Source organism: Zalophus californianus, chromosome 9, assembly GCF_009762305.2.
Source record: "Zalophus californianus isolate mZalCal1 chromosome 9, mZalCal1.pri.v2, whole genome shotgun sequence".
In the NCBI taxonomy this organism is placed as follows: Eukaryota; Metazoa; Chordata; class Mammalia; order Carnivora; family Otariidae; genus Zalophus; species Zalophus californianus.
Genome location: NC_045603.1, coordinates 76126546 through 76143022, shown reverse-complemented (window position 1 = coordinate 76143022; position 16477 = coordinate 76126546). Strand labels below are relative to the sequence as shown.

Below are 16477 nucleotides of genomic sequence, written 5' to 3'. Positions count from 1 at the left end.
GGGTCCCAGGATCATGACCTGAGCCACCCAGGCACACCTCAAGGCTGATTTTAAAACAAAAGTGAAGTGTCAATATTTTATTAGAAATATATTTACAAACTTATGTAATTTATATTGATAAACACTTAAAAATTATGTTATATTTATAAACAATCTCCTAAAGTGGCAAAAGAAGTTATGTTTTTCTCATCATTCCAGATAATTCCATTAACTTTGTTGAATTGTTCTTCCGGCACCGAGGAAAAACAAAGATACAAAGCCCCTATTTTTAGTGTGCCTGAATTGTGTAAGAACAGAAAAACAGTGCAGCAATTTGGATTTAAAGAGATACAATTTGAATAGAAGATGCATGGATGGCAAAGAAGCACATGAAAAGATGCTCAAACAACATGGATGAATCTCAAAATAAGCATGTTGAGTGAAAAACCAAGACAAAAAAAAGAGTACGTACTGTATAATTGCATTTATATAGAAATCTAGAAATTGCAAACTAATCTATAGTGACAGAGACCTGACCAGTGACTGCCTGGGGATGGAGGGGGGATGTGGGCAAGGACAGGAAGGAGGGGTAATACGGGGGGGGCGGGGGAGGGGGCACTGAATATGCTCACCCTCTTGATTTTGGTCATGGTTTCATGAGTGTATATATACATATCAAAACATCAGATTGGGGCCCCTGGGTGGCTCAGTCGGTTAAGCGCCTGCCTTCGGCCCAGGTCATGATCCCGGGGTCCTGGGATCGAGCCCGCGTCGGGCTCCCTGCTCAGTGGGGAGCCTGCTTCTCCCTCCCCCTGCTGCTCCCCCTGCTTGTGCGCTCTCTCGGACAAATACACATACAAAATCTTAAAAAAAACAAAACCCAAAAAACCCCCATCAGATTGTACACTTTAAATATGTGAAATTTATTGCATGTTAATTATACCTCAATAAAATTGTTAAAAATGAAATTTAAAAATGAGACACTAATACGTAATGTTTGTTAATTTACTCATTTATTTGCTTTTTCTTTCATTTAACAGAGTTTATTGAGTGTCTTAATTGTGCCAGAAGATAAAAGAGGAAAGAGATGGTCTGCTTCTACGTCTAGTAGAGGAGCCAGGCAATGGCAGCTCTGCATGATATTCTCGTTGGATGTACGCATAGGAAGCTGAGAAACTGTCAAGATTAGTGTGTGTGTTGGGGAAGGCTTTTCAGAGGGCCTTGACCCTGAGCTGAGTTCTGAAGGTTGAGGAGGGAGGATGGGTTGTTTATGTGGCAAAGGCTGCACCTTGCTGTCTTAACCAAGGCCTAGGGGAGAGAACAGGCCCTGAGGCAAAAATCATAAAGCTCAATTGATAGCTCAATTGTTATCAGACAGTTCACAAGTCTGCTTGGTACATGGGGGTCAAGTTTAATAAAAGCAAGACAGGTCTTTCTTTTAATTAAGAAAAAACAATACATCAACACCAAGCAACGACAGGAAAGAAAATCCAGGTCTATTTTTCATGGATTATCTGGTTTATCTTATAGGAATGTAAGGCCTTTTCTAGACTATAGAAATATAAAGTCCAGAAAACAACAACAACAACACATTTAAGTTGTACTGTAGAGAATGAGAGAGGAAGGTAGGATTGGAGAGAGACTAGTTAAAGGAATTCAGGGAAAGGATCATAGGGCAATAGCAGAAGGAACAGAAAGTGGATCGATTTTAAAATTATTAAAGTGGGGAGAGGACATTCAGCAGTCCCTTTAGCCTAGTTCCAAGTTTAGGTCAAGGTGTCTTCACTTTTTTGTCTTCTGCTGGAGTCCAGCTCCAGCAGGAAAGGGTTTCTTGAAGGAAAGGACGGCGTCGGCGAGTGAGGAGACACGGACACAGGATCAGGTTATAAGCATCTCCTCCTGATAGCCTCGGAGGGACTTTATTTATTCATTAGAATATCTCCTTGCTTTTCCATTCTTTCGTAACATGTGATTTTGTTTTTTACATTTTATCGCAACCATTTCGGATTTAAAAACAAAGGTGCTAAACAGAGCGTGACAGTGCGAGACAAAGCGTGACCTATCTGCTATTGTGCGCTAAAGCGAAAAAGTTATATTTTTACTCTTGCTCAAAGGTTTATCTAAAGTTTATTCTTTCTCCAAAGGCAGCTTACAATGTGTGCACCCTATCTTATCAAAGTACTTATTCCATTTCTATATGTTTTCGTCTCTTGTCCTTGCTCCATAGACACCACGGAGGATTACTCCTCTTAATCTTTACCCAGAGGCTGACAGATGATGCCTGCACCCTTTTTTCCTTTAATCTTATACCATTTGTTCATGTCCTCATTATCAACTCCATTATAAGGAATGGGAGGAGTAGGGGAAAGGAAGTTAATCCTACTCCAGGGCTTGCCTCGAGGGGCATACCAAAGGTGGCCTCCTATTTTGTATGCAACATAGGGAGGTCCCTGTACTGTGGGAATGACAAGAGATTTTCCTTTCCTAGAATCCTGATGTTTCAGAGGTGCCTGAGGAATCTCATTAATAGGAATTTTTACTGGGCCTGGATCCAACAACTCCCTTACAGATTGGAGGACATTGGGTATTTTTACTTCTTGGCCCATCGTCAGCCTTTTTGGAATCAGTTTCATTATGATTGCTTGCATAGGCATAACTAAATTTATAAATCATTTTATCATGAAACCCCAGAAAAAAATCCCATGATTATAAAGATTGCCGCAAATAAAATGAAAGGAAGTAGCAGGAGCCAGCTGTGGAGTCTCCTGATTTTTAGGATTGTCCCCCATACTTGGACTTTGTCAAACAGCATGAGTAGCTTGGCTCGCACCAGTCTTCGCATTATTAAATGCATCTTCAATGATGAGCACTTAGATTTTTACTGGAAACCCTCTTTTGTAAAAATGTTAGGCTTACCTCCTCTCCCTGGTGTCTTGGGCAATAACCGGGATGTTCTTGCTATTCACAGGGATAGAACACAGAAGCTAGTTAAAAACAACTCTTTGACAAATTGATCTTGAACATGGATTAAGGTTTATTGCTAGTAAGAGAATTGGAGTGTGCGGAAACGAGAAGTTATAGTTGAGAAAACAAAGGTTTACATAAGCAGCTAATTTTTTAAAAAAGTAGCCAGTTAATAAATACTGTTTTATTCACAGTCATATTAGTTTTTATAGAGGAAATCTAGGGCAGAGTGACTCAGAGATGGTAGGTGTGTATCCTACCTATCTAAAATAAGTAGTCATTCATGCAAGGAGCAAATGAGCAGGATGCATCTGGGGTTGTTAACTGGAATAACAAAGTTTCATTCCCTTCTAGTAGTTCCTAGAGGTTCCAGTTTACAGGGAAAATGGGAAACCCTGTAAATCCGAGGGCTGAAACGGAGAACATAAGCAACAAGCTCTAATTTTGAACAGGTGGCTGTCAGATCATTCCCCAAACTGCAGACTAAGATGCAGAAACATGATTTGCCTGTTTCTTAGTTCGGGTCAATTTTCTTTTTTCCCTTTGGCACACCTGAGCGGGTTTTAATTGTTGTCAGGTGGGGTGATGAGTCAATGTTGGAGATGTTGAGGGTTGGAAGATGGACATATGGGTCCAGAACTTGAGCGATATAGATTGCAAATAGATTTATATTGTACATTTATGAAAGTTATAAAAGAGAGGACATACATTATGATTTAAGTTCAGCTGAAGTTTAAATGTCATTAAGGGCTTATACTGTGTCTATTTTGCTCACCACTCTCTGCCCAGTGCCTAGAAGTGTGTGTAGGGGTTCTGAAGGAATTGCCCCAAGATGTGCCACTTTGGCCTGTGGATTATTTCTGAACTGAAAACAATCAAGGTACCAAACACTCAGGAAGAAACTGACCTCCCCCCCAACTGCCTGGAAGAATATAAATAGAGGACCTGCTCCAGAAGAAGTCTATCACCATAGACAACTACAGCATAATATGAACTAGGCGTGATAGGGAGGAATTTAGCAAAGTCTGTTTGTTACAATTCCTCTGTCCCATTGTTTCTGTGTGGCCCAGCAAACATTTACTCCTTTCATCTTCTGTGAATTACTTTCCTTCCCTTTGAAGTCCCAAACTCCCTTCTCTTTAGTTCAGGACGACATATAAACCTTTCTGTTTTTGCATCTCTTCTACACCTGGCATTCCCATAGGTACAAGGTTCAATTTGGTTTTCTCCTGTTGATGTGTTTCATGTCAATTTAATTCCAAGGTCAGCTGGAAGAAGCTTTGAAAGGCGGAGGAAGGGAAGGGAAACATTTTTCCTCTCCAACAAGTGACTGGCACAAAGCAAACCCTCCACAGTTTCACTGGATTTCGCAGAAATCAGTTTGACGGTCCCACGCTTCCAGAAAGAGGTCTAGGTGCCGCCTCCTTCGGAGGCCCTGCCCCTTTAAGGTAGGAAAAGGCCGACGGAGGCTGCTGGGAAGGAGGGCGGGGCGCGCGGTCTGGGCTCTGCATCCGGTAGGCGCGCGCCTGCCTGCCCGCGGGGGTCGGCGCGCCAGGTGCGGTTCTAAAGAATGCCGGGAAAGACGCACAAAGGCGAGTGCTTAGCTTCCCTGGGCGCTGTTAGCCCACCCTGGTGAGGACAAAAGGAGGCCTGTGCCTGCCCCTTTAAGACCGAGTCCCGTTCTCCTCGGAGGGAAATAACGTGGTCACGAACACTTTTGGAACTTACCTTTTTAACCCCTCTTCCTTCCTTGACAATTGATAACAGGTACCGAGTGCCCACCGCATGGTCCCATGTTCATAAAGGATGCTTCTTTGGTGTTGGGGTGAGAGGGGGAGGCGCCGGTCTAGACAACACGGTGTTCCAAACCAAAATCCTCTCATATTTGCTCTGCTGTATTTATAAGCTTGTGCGATTCAAGGGCTGACCCAACACTTCCTAAAGGAATTAGTCCAGGGAGAAGTGAGGCTGTTAAAGACCCTGGGATCCCGAGGGCACGATGGGGAGATGACACCCACTGAAAGCCTATCCTGAGTTCGCACGCAAGTGGCCTGACAGGCATTTTAGCCTGCCCTGTGTTTTGATATTTTAATTGATCACTTGCGTTTACAAGTGGGGGTTTTTGTGTGAATATCTGGATTATCTTGAGAAACTGGAAGATCTGGCAGCGTGTTCTTACCTGGAAGCAGTTTGCTGGCCCCTTTGCACTGCTCAGAAACAGAATCCAGGTCGCCACAGCCCCTCTGCTATAACCAGCGGCATCACTCATGGATCACCAGTCTGGCCCCTACTCTAAATATTTGGGTGGATGGATATAGGACTGTTTAAAACATTTATGCAGAACAGGTCAGAGGTCCCAAGTAACTGTGCATATTGTTTGTGTTTAAACTGCTGTTTCTTATTCTTTCTTGTTCTTATCAAGGTGTTTTTCTGTTGGAACAAGCCTTTTCGGCCCAGGCTTGGTAAAGATGAGTCATCAGAGATAATTTAGAGCAAGATATTTGCGAGTTGATATTTTTTATGACAATTAAATCCATAAAGTTTTAAGAAAAAATCTGAAGCTTGATTACACTGATGTGTACTCAGTATAATTTGTATGCCTTTGTCTACAGTTATAGTTTGGTAACCTCCACAACTCTTGGCAAGACTTCATAAAGGCCAGAACCGTGTTTGCCCTGGTAATAGCTCTACCTCACTGCTAGAGTCTAAGCTTCCCAAAGATGGAGACTTATTTTGTTCACAGTGCCTGCTTAAAGGTAAGTGGTTTACTAAATGTGTTAAAGAACTTTATTTTGTGTGTGTGTGTGTGTGAAAGAACTTTAAAGGTAAACCTTATTTCATGTAATAGGCATGTTCCCGAGGTTTTCTGTCAAAATCAAATGCGTGTATATTTGCTGTTCTAAGTTATTAAAAGGCTTTTGTTGTGAAAAGACTTCCTTTAAAAGGTTGGATTTTCCTAAGTTGATGCACCAACACTTCCATCTGAAATGGAAGCACTTGTGAATCATCTGCTACAGAGCTTACACTGTAATATTTTCTTCCTATGTAATGGGATTTGGAAGTGTGAGTGAACCTTGGAATTTTCAGTATTATTTGTTTTTAGAGACCCACGGATTCCAGTTGAGATCACCTTGGCAGCCGGGCCCTTCCTTCCTCACAAGGAGCAGCAGCTTTTATCAACAGCAACATTGACAGAACCTGTGTTTTGGACAAGGACCGATGGCTTCGAGCCTAGGTTGGAGAGCATGTGCACCATTTCCCATGAACCACTGTGGTGTCTTTCTGAAAGCTGTGAGAAGCAATGGCCTTTCCTTGTTTCCCTGGGGCCATTCCCCCTGGAGAGGAACTAGAAGCTTTTTGGACCCTGAGATGAAAGCTTTCCTGGAGGAGAACACTGAAGTCACCACCAGTGGCAGCCTCACCCCTGAAATCCAGTTGCGGCTTCTGACGCCCAGATGCAAGTTCTGGTGGCAAAAAGCTGACCTGTGGCCCTACAGTGAACCTTACTGGGCAATCTACTGGCCAGGAGGCCAGGCCCTGTCTAGGTATTGCCCTAACTGAAATGGGAAGCTTTAAGGCCCATACAGATCCTGTTTTCTGCAGATTCTTTTTTCAGCCCCTTCCAACTCTGTATTCTCCCTGCTCCTCACAAAAAACCAGAGTTAAATCCCCAAATTCTTGTTTTCTTAATTTGGAGCAGTTTATCAGTGTATTTCCCCAAATACAGTTCTCTCTCCAAAAGAAACCCTAGGATCACCTGTCATACTATGAATGATCTGGAAATTTCACAATATTCTCTGGTTCATGGTTCATAAGGTATGGCCAGTGCAGAGTTTCTAGATGGAACCTAAAGCCCTGGTCCTTTAGCTCTCCTAGTTTGATCTAGTAAATGTTGCTCCTCGAGCCTCACCCTCCGTCCCTCCCTGGAGCCTCACTTCTCTCAATTTCCCAAAGAATAAGATATGTGAGTGAGTGGGCCCCACAAGGATTCCCTCTTCTCCAGTGGCTTACTGACATCTCAGGTGAACTCTGGACTTGAATCTGTATTTTTTTAAAATTTTTTTTTTTCAAGTAAGCTCTATGCCCATTGTGGGGCTTGAACTCACAACCCTGAGATCAAGAGTTGCATGCTGTACCGACTGAGCCAGCCAGGTGTCCCGAATCTGCATTTTTAAGGTCTCCTCTTCCACCCCCTCCCCCGCCCTCACACAGCAAAAGTGTTCTTTAGGACATTCTCTCACACATTCATGCTATGCTTTTCATTAAAACACAGCTGCTGAGACAAAGGCAAGAGCTTTCAGCATTTCAGTCTGGTTTTTGCTCTTAGATTGGTAAATGATTAAACCTGCTTATACCTTAAGGGTATAGACTTCTGAAATGAAAAGGATAAGGACTTCTCGTTGGCAGGAATGGGATGGCCTAACAGAATTCATGGTGTATATAGTTTTATTTATTTATTTATTTTTTTTAACATATATTTTTTTAAAGATTTATTTATTTATTTATTTGAGAGAGAGAGAGATTGAGAGACAAACAGCATGAGAAGGGAAGGGCAGAGGGAGAGGTAGGCTCCCCGCAGAGCCGGGAGCCTGATGCGGGACTCGATCCCGGGACTCCGGGATCACGACCTGAGCCGAAGGCAGCCGCTTAACCACTGAGCCACCCAGGCGCCCCTATTGTATATAGTTTTAAATGCAAAAGAAATAAATGCATATGTAGAGCTTTTCAGAGAATCCTGAAGATTGGAAAGCTTTCTAAGTGTTATCAAACAATTCTGATTTTCTGGTTGTTGTTGCCAAATTTTCAAGCTTTATTCACTTACATCATACCTTAAAAATATTGACATTTTCAGTGACGTCTATTAAAGTGATTGTTTATCAACTTCAAATATAAATACAATCACAAGTACAATCACCCGCAGATGTGTTTTGTTGGGCCTTTATTTGTAAACTGAAAAAATCAGTTGCTAACATTTAAAACTTGGGACATTTCAAAAAAATAAAAATAAAACTTGGGAAATTTCATGTAAAGATGTCTGATTTTGAAAAACAGGAAAATCTGATAACAGGATTTCTGCATGGCAATAGTGAGCTGAAGATGGGTAGCAGCTTTCACTTTAGATGGGCCATGTACACCCCTACTTTGCCATAGTCCCGGATAGTCTTCACTTTCCAGTGGTAAGGTCAAGTGTCAGGGTTTATTATTTATTTCAGGGTTTCTCATCCGTCTTCAGTGTTTGATAACTATTTAGTCCTGGTCCAAATTGTTTGGTTGAACTGGACTTTGTACTTTACCAGAGAGGTCATTATAACAACATAAGCAGTAGGTAAAACCACTCTATGATGCACAATCAATCAGAAGGAGACAGTGAATTTTGGATCTAGTTTACTGAATCCTTATTATAGCAGTAATTTGTCAGTAAATATTCTTGGTGTGTGACCGTTTCTGGATCATAGTAAGTGCTCAGTATTTTAAAAAGACTTTTTTTTTGAAGTCTGCCTGGTTGGCTCAGTCATTAGAGGTTGTTCAACCCCTATGTTGGGTGTAGAGCTTAAAAAAAAAAGATGACTTTTTTTAATACCTCTTACTGACCTTCTCCCATCTCAGTGTTTCTTTGCTTTCTTTCCAAATTAGATATCTTCTGGATAATCCTGGTGTGGTTGGAGGGAAGTCTGTGTTAGATATTGGGAGCGGATGTGGAGCTGCAGCTATCGCTGCCAAGATGAGCGGGGCATCAAGGGTCCTGGCCAACGACATAGACCCTAGTAAGGATTTCATATTTAAAAATACTTAAAGCTCATCTTTATTTTCTTCCAGGATAAATATCTATAGATGCCTCAACATGATAGCTTATTTCCATGTATATTTTGTCATCTGATATTGTGAACTTCTGTTCAGTAGGACATTATCTGTGAGGAGCCTGTGAGGCCTGAATTGAAGTGCGTGTTTCTCCAGAGGATTTGTATTTATGTCTGTCGGATGTCCCAAAGTGTACCAAGCTGGGAGCACTTACTGTTAATTTCTGGGCGAGGGATTTCCTGAAATATGTAGGTTGTGTGTATTTGACCAAAACCCAAGTGAGGAGAGAGGCCTTGTGTTTTGTGGGAGAGTTTATTCCATTAAAACTTAAGGTGGGACAGGTCAGTTTTAATTTTTTCTGATTTTCTTTTAGTTTTCAATTTTACTGAGGATCTAGCTTTTATCCTTATTTTTTTGGGGGGGTGGAGAGGGGTAGAGGAAGAGGGAGAGAGAGAATCTTAAGTAGGCTCCACGCCCAGCATGTGAGCCCGATGCAGGGCTTGATTTCACAACTCTGAGATCATGACCTGAGCCAAAATCAAGTCAGAAGCTTAACGGACTGAGCCACCCAGCTGCCCTGAGATCCTTATTTTATACAGGGGTCTCAGTTCTAACTTGCCCGGTTGCTCAAGCCCAAGGCTTGTTTCCCTGGACAGCTATAATAAACCAAACCTCTTGGTTATTAGATCAGCAAATGTTCCTTAAAACCTCCACATTTCTAGGCATTTTGTATTATTTGTTTTGTTTTCAGGATATCCATTCATGCATTTGAAAATTGCAGTAAATAGTTTATATTGGTAGATACTTCTTTACCTAAAAAACAACTTTCAACAAAAGGGAAAAAATAGTTAGATTTTCTAAATTACTTAATCAATAGGGGATTAAAACTGCCTAGCATAAACCAGTTCATTATGTGCTTCTTAAAGTTGCAGGAATGGCTATCACACTGAATTGCGAGTTGAACCAACTGGATCCTTTTCCCATTTTAACCAAAAATATTTTGGATTTGGAACAAGATAAGTGGGACCTTATTGTGCTTGGAGATATGTTTTACGAAGAAGACCTTGCAGACAGTCTTCATCAATGGCTGAAGAATTGCTTTTGGACCCACAGAACTCGAGTCCTGATTGGTGACCCTGGACGACCCCAGTTCAGTGGACATAGCATTCAACATCAATTGCACAAAGTGGTAGAATATTCACTTCCAGAGCCTACTAGGAAGGAAAACAATGGACTGACAACAAGCACAGTATGGGATTTTCAGCCTTGAGTTGTCCAAGTGCTTCCAAGTGTGAATATAGTTATGTTTGGGTTTAACCCTAAAAGACCCTCCAGTTTAAAGCATGTAGTATCTTGTTTCCAAAAGCTGAAGTCTTAAAGTTTTGTCAGCCTTCGTCATGTAACTCGTTCTGCATTATGCCAAATATACAAATCTCTACCTGCAGTTTTCTGGTTTTGCTGCTGTAGGAATAGAATTCTAGAAGGCAACACCAAAATGGAAGCAACATGTAATTTAAGTAGTGGAGAGGAATGAGAAAGAAAATGAGAAAGCGAAGTCTGTTTCTGTAGTTGAGGACAACTCTATGATGGATCTTCAAATTAGACACAATACAAAATATAGAAGAGTAGTGTATTTCAAAAAATGACCTGTAAAGGTGAGAGCTGCCTGCATTTAGTGTGGTACAGAGTACATGGGCTTGGAGTCAGGCAACTATGTCACTTTCTAGTTGGGACTTTAGGCTAGTTAAGCTCTCTGAGCTTTAATTTCCTCCTCTATAAAACTGTAACAAACTTAATAAACCTCACCTCCAGGCTATTTTATTAAATGAAAGTATAAAGTGCCTCATACAGTATTTAGTACATAATAGGACCTCAAATGACAGTCATGGATAAAGATAAAGATTTTAGAATTTCCTATATACCGTGACACTTTCTGATGCCTCTTTATGGTTCACTAAGGTTAGCTAGAAATTGGTAATGCTACTATATGGCCCAGGTTGTCAGGATCTTATATATCAATAAAAACCCTACGAGATAAATGAGAATGTGAAGAAGAATATGTATAGTATACCACTATTTATAGATGAATGTATGAAAAGATGTATGTATGTACCTACATATGTATATACATATACATGTTTGCTTGCAACATATATAGCATATCCCTGAAAAGATAAACAAGTAACTGCTAATATGGTTGCCTTCTGAGAGGGTACCAGATAGCTGGTAGACTGGGGTGGGAGGGAGGCTTAGGTTTTACCTTTGGGTCTTATAATTCTGTACTGTAGATTTTCTATTCTCTAATTCAAAACTAAACACCAGCATTGTATGTGTTACAAGTGAAATATAAAATGCAGCCTTCCTAATGTACTCTTATGTTCTTATACACTGCTTAGGAATTGTTATAACATGTGCTTTATATATAAACTTTCTAATAATACACGCATGCTGTTGGGATTATGGTACCAGGGAAATGTGATCAGAGTTACAGTCATACAGCAGAAATGTGGATAAAGCAGTTAACGGGCAAGTTGTTGCTCAGATAGGAAAATAGGATACTTCGATGGGAGTCTGGGAGCTGGGGCTGCAGAGGATTTGGTGATTCTTGAACTTGGAAGTCAGAGTTTATTTCAGCCCAGTGAAACAACTCTTGTGCATCTAATTTCCGTTGGTCTGTTGGGTCTTAAACATTATCAACCTAAATTTTGATTCAGACTTGGTTAAGATTAATAGAAATTAAAGGTTACAATGGCACTGGATGATATTTGAGAGGAGAGTTTTTTTGACAATATCCTTTGAAAATTCAGAGTACTCTGCTGGTTATTGCCCTTCCCAGCAAGATAAGAAAGAGTAAATTATACTCGGGAGCACTGTGGAAATCAACTTGATGACACAAAGAGAAGATTTAAGTTTAAATATCTACAGACCCTGTTTCTGTTATCCTCTCTTGATGATTTATTAGGTGGGCACAAGGTCTCTGAGATATCCAAATGTTACTTAAGATATTTTAAAATCTCCCATGTATATAATGGTGAGTCTTGAATGACTTCATAGTTTAACAAACAGGTTTGTATTAAGACCATTCACATTTAAAGGGATTATTGATATAGCTGGATTAATTTCTACCGTATTTATAACTTTTCTATTTGTTGCCCTAGTTCCTTGTTTCTTTTTTGGTGTTCCACTCTTTTCCTGCCTTCTTTGGTTTTAGTTGAGCATTTTACATGCTTCCATTTTCTCTCCTCTCTTAGGATATTATACATGTTTAAAAAATTGTGTTTAGTGGTTGCCCTAGTATACACTTACAACTAGTCCAAGTCCACTTTCAAGTAATACTGTATCACTTCATGATTTTCAGTTTGTTCAGCTTTTATCTTATGAGGACGGGAGTGATGACTTCTAATCACTTTATAACATTAGACCGGAAACTGGAAGTACGGGCATTATTTTTCTTTATTTATTTTTCTCCTTTATTTATTTTTTTTGTGTTCATTCATTCAACAGATATTGGATGCTTGTTATGTACCAGATACTGTTCTAGGCACTGGGGAAGAAAAGACAAAAATTCCTGTCTTTATGAAGCTTATATTCTAGAGAGAGAGATAATAAAAACAGACAAGATGCCAGATGGTGATAGACGGTAAGGAGAAAAATAAAGAGGTCCAAGTGTGAGGTGAGGATGGTAGAGATGGGTAGGAATGGAGTACTGAAATTTTAAACAGAGATAGCTAATACAACCAGCAATCTAAAAGGGCAAGAATATTAAACTGCAAAGTGCTTTTAGGAAGATAATTCTTTACAGACCCTAAAAAGCTGACACTCTAGATCTTGAAAAGCTTGTTTCCCAAAAAGGGGGAAAAGCTACTGACTGTTTGACATTTACTATTAAATTTTATTGAATTTGTCTTTAGAAAAATTTCATAGGTGGAACAGGCCTTAGCCATGGTTTACATATATACCTATGTCTTACCTTTGAGGCCAATATATATATCTATACTATACATACACCGCATTTATAAAGTAATTAGTAGTGAGGTCAAGAAATAGAGTTGAATGTATAAACATTCTTCTAAACATGTAGAAGAAATTTACCATACCATACTTCCCTTCTTCTGTACTACATCGGAGTTAAAATAGGAAATCTTTAAAAAAGTCCCCCTGAGACAGGCTCATGGTACAGGCAATATACTGAATTTGGGATGGTTTAAGCATAGTATATATACTTAAGCATAGTATATATAACTGTGATTATAAAAGAGTAATGCAGTTCATTTGAAAACTAAGGTCCGTGTTTAGTTCACAATATGAAACTGACAGAGCTTTAGGAAACAGCCTCTATAATGATATTTTATATTTACTCATTCTTACACGTTCCTGAATGCAGTTGTTAAGGAGGAAATTTCATAGATGAATAGCATGTATTTGGGAAAAGTAGCCATGAAAATCAAGTAAGTGGCTGGGCAAGGGCCTCAGTAACATTCATATGCTAAATGGCTAAGGTGTATGATGTCCTGGGTTTATGACATTAAACTATTCTATTTCTTTGTTTTACTGAAATATTAAATTCTGTGAGGATTTACAGGCCTGATGTTCAGCTTTGCTTTTGGCCAATGAGCATTTAAATACTTAAGGAAGGTAGGGCCCAGAAAATAGCTAGGAAGGTAATTATGCTTTTAGAGACACTAAGAATTCTCCTAATGGTTATTCATGCTGGTAAATTTATCTTATGGCAGCTCAAATAGGTAGGTAGGAGAAGGAAATCTCCAGGAAAAACTGGTAATTTAAAACTTTGCTATTTAAGAAACAAACACAGTACTCCTCTCCCGCCCCTCCCCCCCATACATCAGAGGGCATGCTAGGCTTACCATGTCAAAAACAATGACTCCGCAAACAAACAGGATAATAGCACTATTACATGTTTAACGGTCTGTTAACTTCAAAGCAACAAGCACATTATCGGAGAGCCAATCTCTAAAACCATTGTTTCCTGGGAATGTAGTATGATCATTGCTTTGATAAGCTTTAATAAGCATTAGTAAACAGTCCATGTCACTTGCTTTAGTTTGTTGGGGCCTACTAATTGCTCCAGGACTTCTCGTGAATGATCTACAAAAGAAAACAATGATAATACATTAATTCACAATAATCAAAGATATTTAATATGTCCTCATGTATAAACTAGGGATGATAACCATGATACCTCATAGGGTTATTGAAAAGGTTAAAGGGGATGATATATAAAGAACTGCAACTAAAAACATTTAACTAGTGGTAACCCTCATTATGAGCTGCAATACACATACCACAGTAATACTTGTAAAAAAAAATAGGCATTCATTGTTTTCTCTGTAATTTAGTCTCAATTTCACCAGCCAGAGATTAAAGGTATAATTTCACCATTAACCTGTGTATGAACTCTCTCAGGGTCCTGGCAGGCAACAGACGTACTAACGTGGTGTGCCTGAACAGGGTTTAACACAGCGACTATGTACAACGGAGTGAGCAGGATTAAAGAAAGCCAGTAGGTGTGGTAAGACACTCTGGGAAGCTGCAACATGCCCAAAATGGTGAGGGCAGGGAGCAATTACTAGAATAGGACAACTTGACCTGGAGGTAAACATTTTCCATGTCACACAATACTATTATAAAGCATGATTTTTAATAGATAACTATTATATGAATTCATTATAATTTAACCAATGTATATTATTGGACATTTAGTGATTGCATTGAATCTGCAATCAATTTAGGGAGTATTGTCATGTTAATATTATCTTCTGATCTATGAACACAGACAGATGTCTTTCCATTTATTTAGATCTTGAATTTCTTTCAACAATTATTCTCAGTAGTGATTTTTAATATGGTTTAATATTTCTTTTGCCAAGTCAATTTTATAATGTCTTTTAAAAAATACGAGTTAAAGCAAAAATACTGATAAAATGTTACTACTTTAAAAATTATTCATAAGTTTACCAAGCTTGTTTAATAGATACAGACTATGTTGTATAAACAACAGCTCTTCAAATAGTCTTGGAATTTTCTAGTTTAGTGGTTGTTGGAGTTACAGATTTCACAAACCAATAGAAAAAAAGTGGGCCCAATATATGGTTTCTAAATTTTATTTTTATTTTTTAATTTTTTAAAAAATATTTATTTGAGAGAGATTGAGAGTGCAAGCACAAGCAGGGGGAGGCATCCAGGGCAGAGGGCAGAGGGAGAAGGAGACTCCCTGCTGAGCAGGGAACCTGATGTGGGACTCTGATCCCAGGACCCCGGGATCATGACCTGAGCTGAAGGCAGACACTTAATTGACTGAGCCACCCAGGCACCCTCTAAATTTTATTTTAAGCAAAACAAAAATAAGCCCAAACACCAAAACTTACTGTAAGCAGGAGAACCAGAGTGTATGGAAATGAAAAGCAATTATACTTCAAAAAACAAAGGTTTACATCAGCTAATTTTCAAAAATAGCAGCTCATAAGAGAACAAATACAGTCTTATTGTCAAAAATATCATTTATTACAGAGGAAATCCATTATATAGGAAATCTAGATTAAAGACAGATTTCAAATAAGTTGAAAGTAAAAGCGTGGACAAATGTCTATCATGGAAACCGTAACTATAACACAGGTGGAGTGGCTTTGCTAATAGCAGGTATAGGGGAATATTTCCCAACTCACTCTGTGAGACCAGTGTTACCCTGATGCTAAAGCCAAATAAAGACATCACACACATACTAAGCTACAGACCAATATCTCTTATGAATATGTACTCAAAAATCCTCAACAATACACTAGCAAATCAAATCTAGCAATATATAAAAAAACTTGTATGCCACGATCAACTGGGATTCGTCCCAGGAATGAAAGGTTGGTTTAACATCTGAAAATAAATTAATGTTAATACACTTTATTAGTTTCCTATTGGTACTGTGATAAATTACTACAACCTTATTGGATTAAAGCAACACAAATTTATTATTGTATAGTTTGGAGGTCAGAATTCCAACTTAGGCCTCATTGGGCTAAACTGAATCAGCACTCCTTTTTGGAGGCTCAAAGGGAAAGAATTCACCTCCTTGACTTTTCCAGCTTTTAGAGGCCACCACATTCCTTGCATGCCTCCATATTCAAAATGAACAACAGTAGACAGAGTCCTTCTCATGCTGCCAACTCTATGATTCTCCTTCTGCCTGCCTCTTCCCCTTATAAAGACCCTTATGATTACCCTGGACCCACCTGGATAATCCAGGATAATCTCCCTATTTTAAAGTCAACTGATTAGTTCCATTTGCAACCTTATGGAATATAACATATTCAGGTTCTAGGCATTAAAACGTGGAATCTTTGGGGTATTGTTCTGCCTATGACATATACCATATCAATAGAATAAAGGACAAAAACACATGATCATCTCAGTTGACACAGAAAATGCATTTGACAACACTCGTGGTAAAAACATTCAACAAACTAGGACTAGAAGGAAATTTCTTCAACCTAATAGTGTCTATGAAAGAACTAAAGTTTTAACATCATATTTCATGATGAAAGACTAATGTTTTCCCCCTACGATGAGAAACAAGGCAAGGATGTCTGCTCTTCCCACTTTTTTTTAAGATTATTTATTAGAGAGCATGCATATGTGCGCACAAGCTGGGAGGGTAGGGCAGAGGGAGAGGGAGAAGCAGATTCCCCACTGAGCAGGGACCCAGATCCCAGGACCCTGGGATCAT

General features: G+C 39.4%; 2 protein-coding genes across 4 annotated transcripts in view; one reads left to right on the top strand and one right to left on the bottom strand.

The window, feature by feature from the left end:
• The first annotated feature begins 4441 nt into the window (after positions 1 to 4441).
• On the top strand, positions 4442 to 11501 carry ETFBKMT (electron transfer flavoprotein subunit beta lysine methyltransferase). 3 transcript variants are annotated; one of them, XM_027595486.2, is made up of 5 exons: positions 4442 to 4575; positions 5556 to 5699; positions 6047 to 6488; positions 8578 to 8708; positions 9669 to 11501. In XM_027595486.2, exons 3-5 carry the CDS (start codon positions 6163 to 6165, stop codon positions 10010 to 10012), a joined length of 801 nt encoding a protein of 266 aa, XP_027451287.1. In that variant the 5' UTR covers positions 4442 to 4575; positions 5556 to 5699; positions 6047 to 6162; the 3' UTR covers positions 10013 to 11501. The 3 variants fall into 3 exon arrangements, with proteins under 3 accessions (XP_027451287.1, XP_027451288.1, XP_027451289.1); XM_027595487.2 differs by lacking the exon at positions 4442 to 4575 and adding an exon at positions 4577 to 4710; XM_027595488.2 differs by lacking the exon at positions 4442 to 4575 and adding an exon at positions 5266 to 5289.
• A 2141-nt stretch (positions 11502 to 13642) lies between these two features.
• AMN1 (antagonist of mitotic exit network 1 homolog) overlaps positions 13643 to 16477 on the bottom strand; it is a 52575-nt gene continuing 49740 nt past the window's right edge. Inside the window, exon 7 of the mRNA XM_027595490.2 lies at positions 13643 to 13848. Within this exon, the coding sequence (XP_027451291.1) occupies positions 13775 to 13848 (74 nt within the window). The 3' untranslated portion in view covers positions 13643 to 13774. The remainder of the gene's footprint in view (positions 13849 to 16477) is intronic.

Coding starts and splice junctions, on each gene's coding strand:
- ETFBKMT (XM_027595486.2), top strand. CDS start 6,163: ATGGCTTCGAGCCTAGGTTGGAGAGCATGTGCACCATTTCCCATGAAC. Junction 6,489..8,577: donor GGAGGCCAGGCCCTGTCTAG/GTATTGCCCTAA, acceptor TTTCCAAATTAG/ATATCTTCTGGATAATCCTG. Junction 8,709..9,668: donor GGCCAACGACATAGACCCTA/GTAAGGATTTCA, acceptor TGCTTCTTAAAG/TTGCAGGAATGGCTATCACA.